The sequence below is a fragment of the Salvia miltiorrhiza genome, chromosome 2 (genome assembly GCF_028751815.1).
Source record: "Salvia miltiorrhiza cultivar Shanhuang (shh) chromosome 2, IMPLAD_Smil_shh, whole genome shotgun sequence".
NCBI classification, from domain to species: domain Eukaryota; kingdom Viridiplantae; phylum Streptophyta; class Magnoliopsida; order Lamiales; family Lamiaceae; genus Salvia; species Salvia miltiorrhiza.
Window position 1 is genome coordinate 29,586,655 of NC_080388.1, and position 1,239 is coordinate 29,587,893.

At 34.8% G+C, this 1,239-nt stretch overlaps 1 protein-coding gene across 1 annotated transcript; it reads right to left on the reverse strand.

Annotated features, from left to right (window-relative positions):
• Positions 1-386: 386 nt before the first annotated feature.
• On the reverse strand, positions 387-973 carry LOC131013242 (uncharacterized). The gene is made up of 2 exons (XM_057941314.1): positions 724-973; positions 387-626 (listed from the first exon to the last, which is right to left on the reverse strand). The coding sequence occupies exons 1-2, from the start codon at positions 944-946 to the stop codon at positions 532-534; spliced, it is 318 nt and encodes a 105-aa protein (XP_057797297.1). The 5' UTR covers positions 947-973; the 3' UTR covers positions 387-531.
• Between the last annotated feature and the right edge of the window lie 266 nt (positions 974-1,239).

Genomic DNA, 1,239 nt, shown 5'->3' on the forward strand with positions numbered 1-1,239 from the left:
CTCAATGTATTGACTAAAGTTGTTAGGACTGGTAAACCGGTTGGTTCAGTTAAAACCGAACCGGTTTACCGGTTAACCGGTCAGAACCGATTAATACACTGTTTCTCAATTTGGCAGAATTAACCTGTTAATTCGGTTAACCGAATTAATCGGTTTTTTTTTTAAATCGAATTTATGAAATGTGTGCAATAGGATTTGAACTCATGACCTTTGAAAGAAAGAATGAAATCTTATCCACTACACCAATTCATAACTTGTGATAATTTATAACAAAAAAAAAATATAGACACATGTAATTTATATTAAAAAAAAAGAACAATGATAATAAATTAATTCCCAACCTAGACAACAATATTAACTCACATTATAGCCAAAACCCAAAAACAACAATAATAAGTCAATTACTTTCAATCCATAAAAAAATCTAATAAAATTAATCTAAACTCCACCAACAAGGCAACAAACATAACATAATATAAAGTAAAACAAGTCAAAAGTTCAACAGTCAACACAAACAACAAAGAAATGGATTCACGGTAAGACACTTCGGCTTGTCTGACTAGGAACATCTCCACTACTTTCTCCACGAACTCCATGTCCTCCACTCATCCCAAGTTGTGTCAAAACTGTTAATTTTTTAAAATTAAACAAAAAGAATAATTAGCATATTTGTAAATTGTAATGATTTAAATTTTATAGTTTATAAGACATTAAAGTACTCACCCGATTCAAACTCCTTCTCTAACTCAGTCTCAGACACATCTTCTTCATCTTGGAGAAATTTATCCGACGAACTAGATTTGAGCCAATCCTCAGCGCATATCAAAGCCTCCAGCATATTAACAGTCAACGAGCTTCTAAGTTTAGATAAAACACGACTACCCGTGCTAAATGCAGACTCAGAAGCAACGCTCGATATAGGGATAGCCATGATGTCCCTCACCATCTCGGATAGAATAGGGAAGCGCGGGCTATTTTTGGACCACCACTGTATGATATCAAACTGATCCCCTTCAGTAGCTTTGTGCTTGTATTTCTTTTCAGCAAAGTACACAGTAATCTCTGACATATCACCTGAATCTTCATCTTCACTATCATCAGAAATAACATCAACATGACTTCGAGCACCACTAACTCGAGGTTCAATTTGAACCGAAGTAGGTGCATTCGCAAGTGCTTCATCAGTTGAAACAAGTTGCTTCTTGTAATACTCAAACAACTCATTCAATGAGTTGCGCA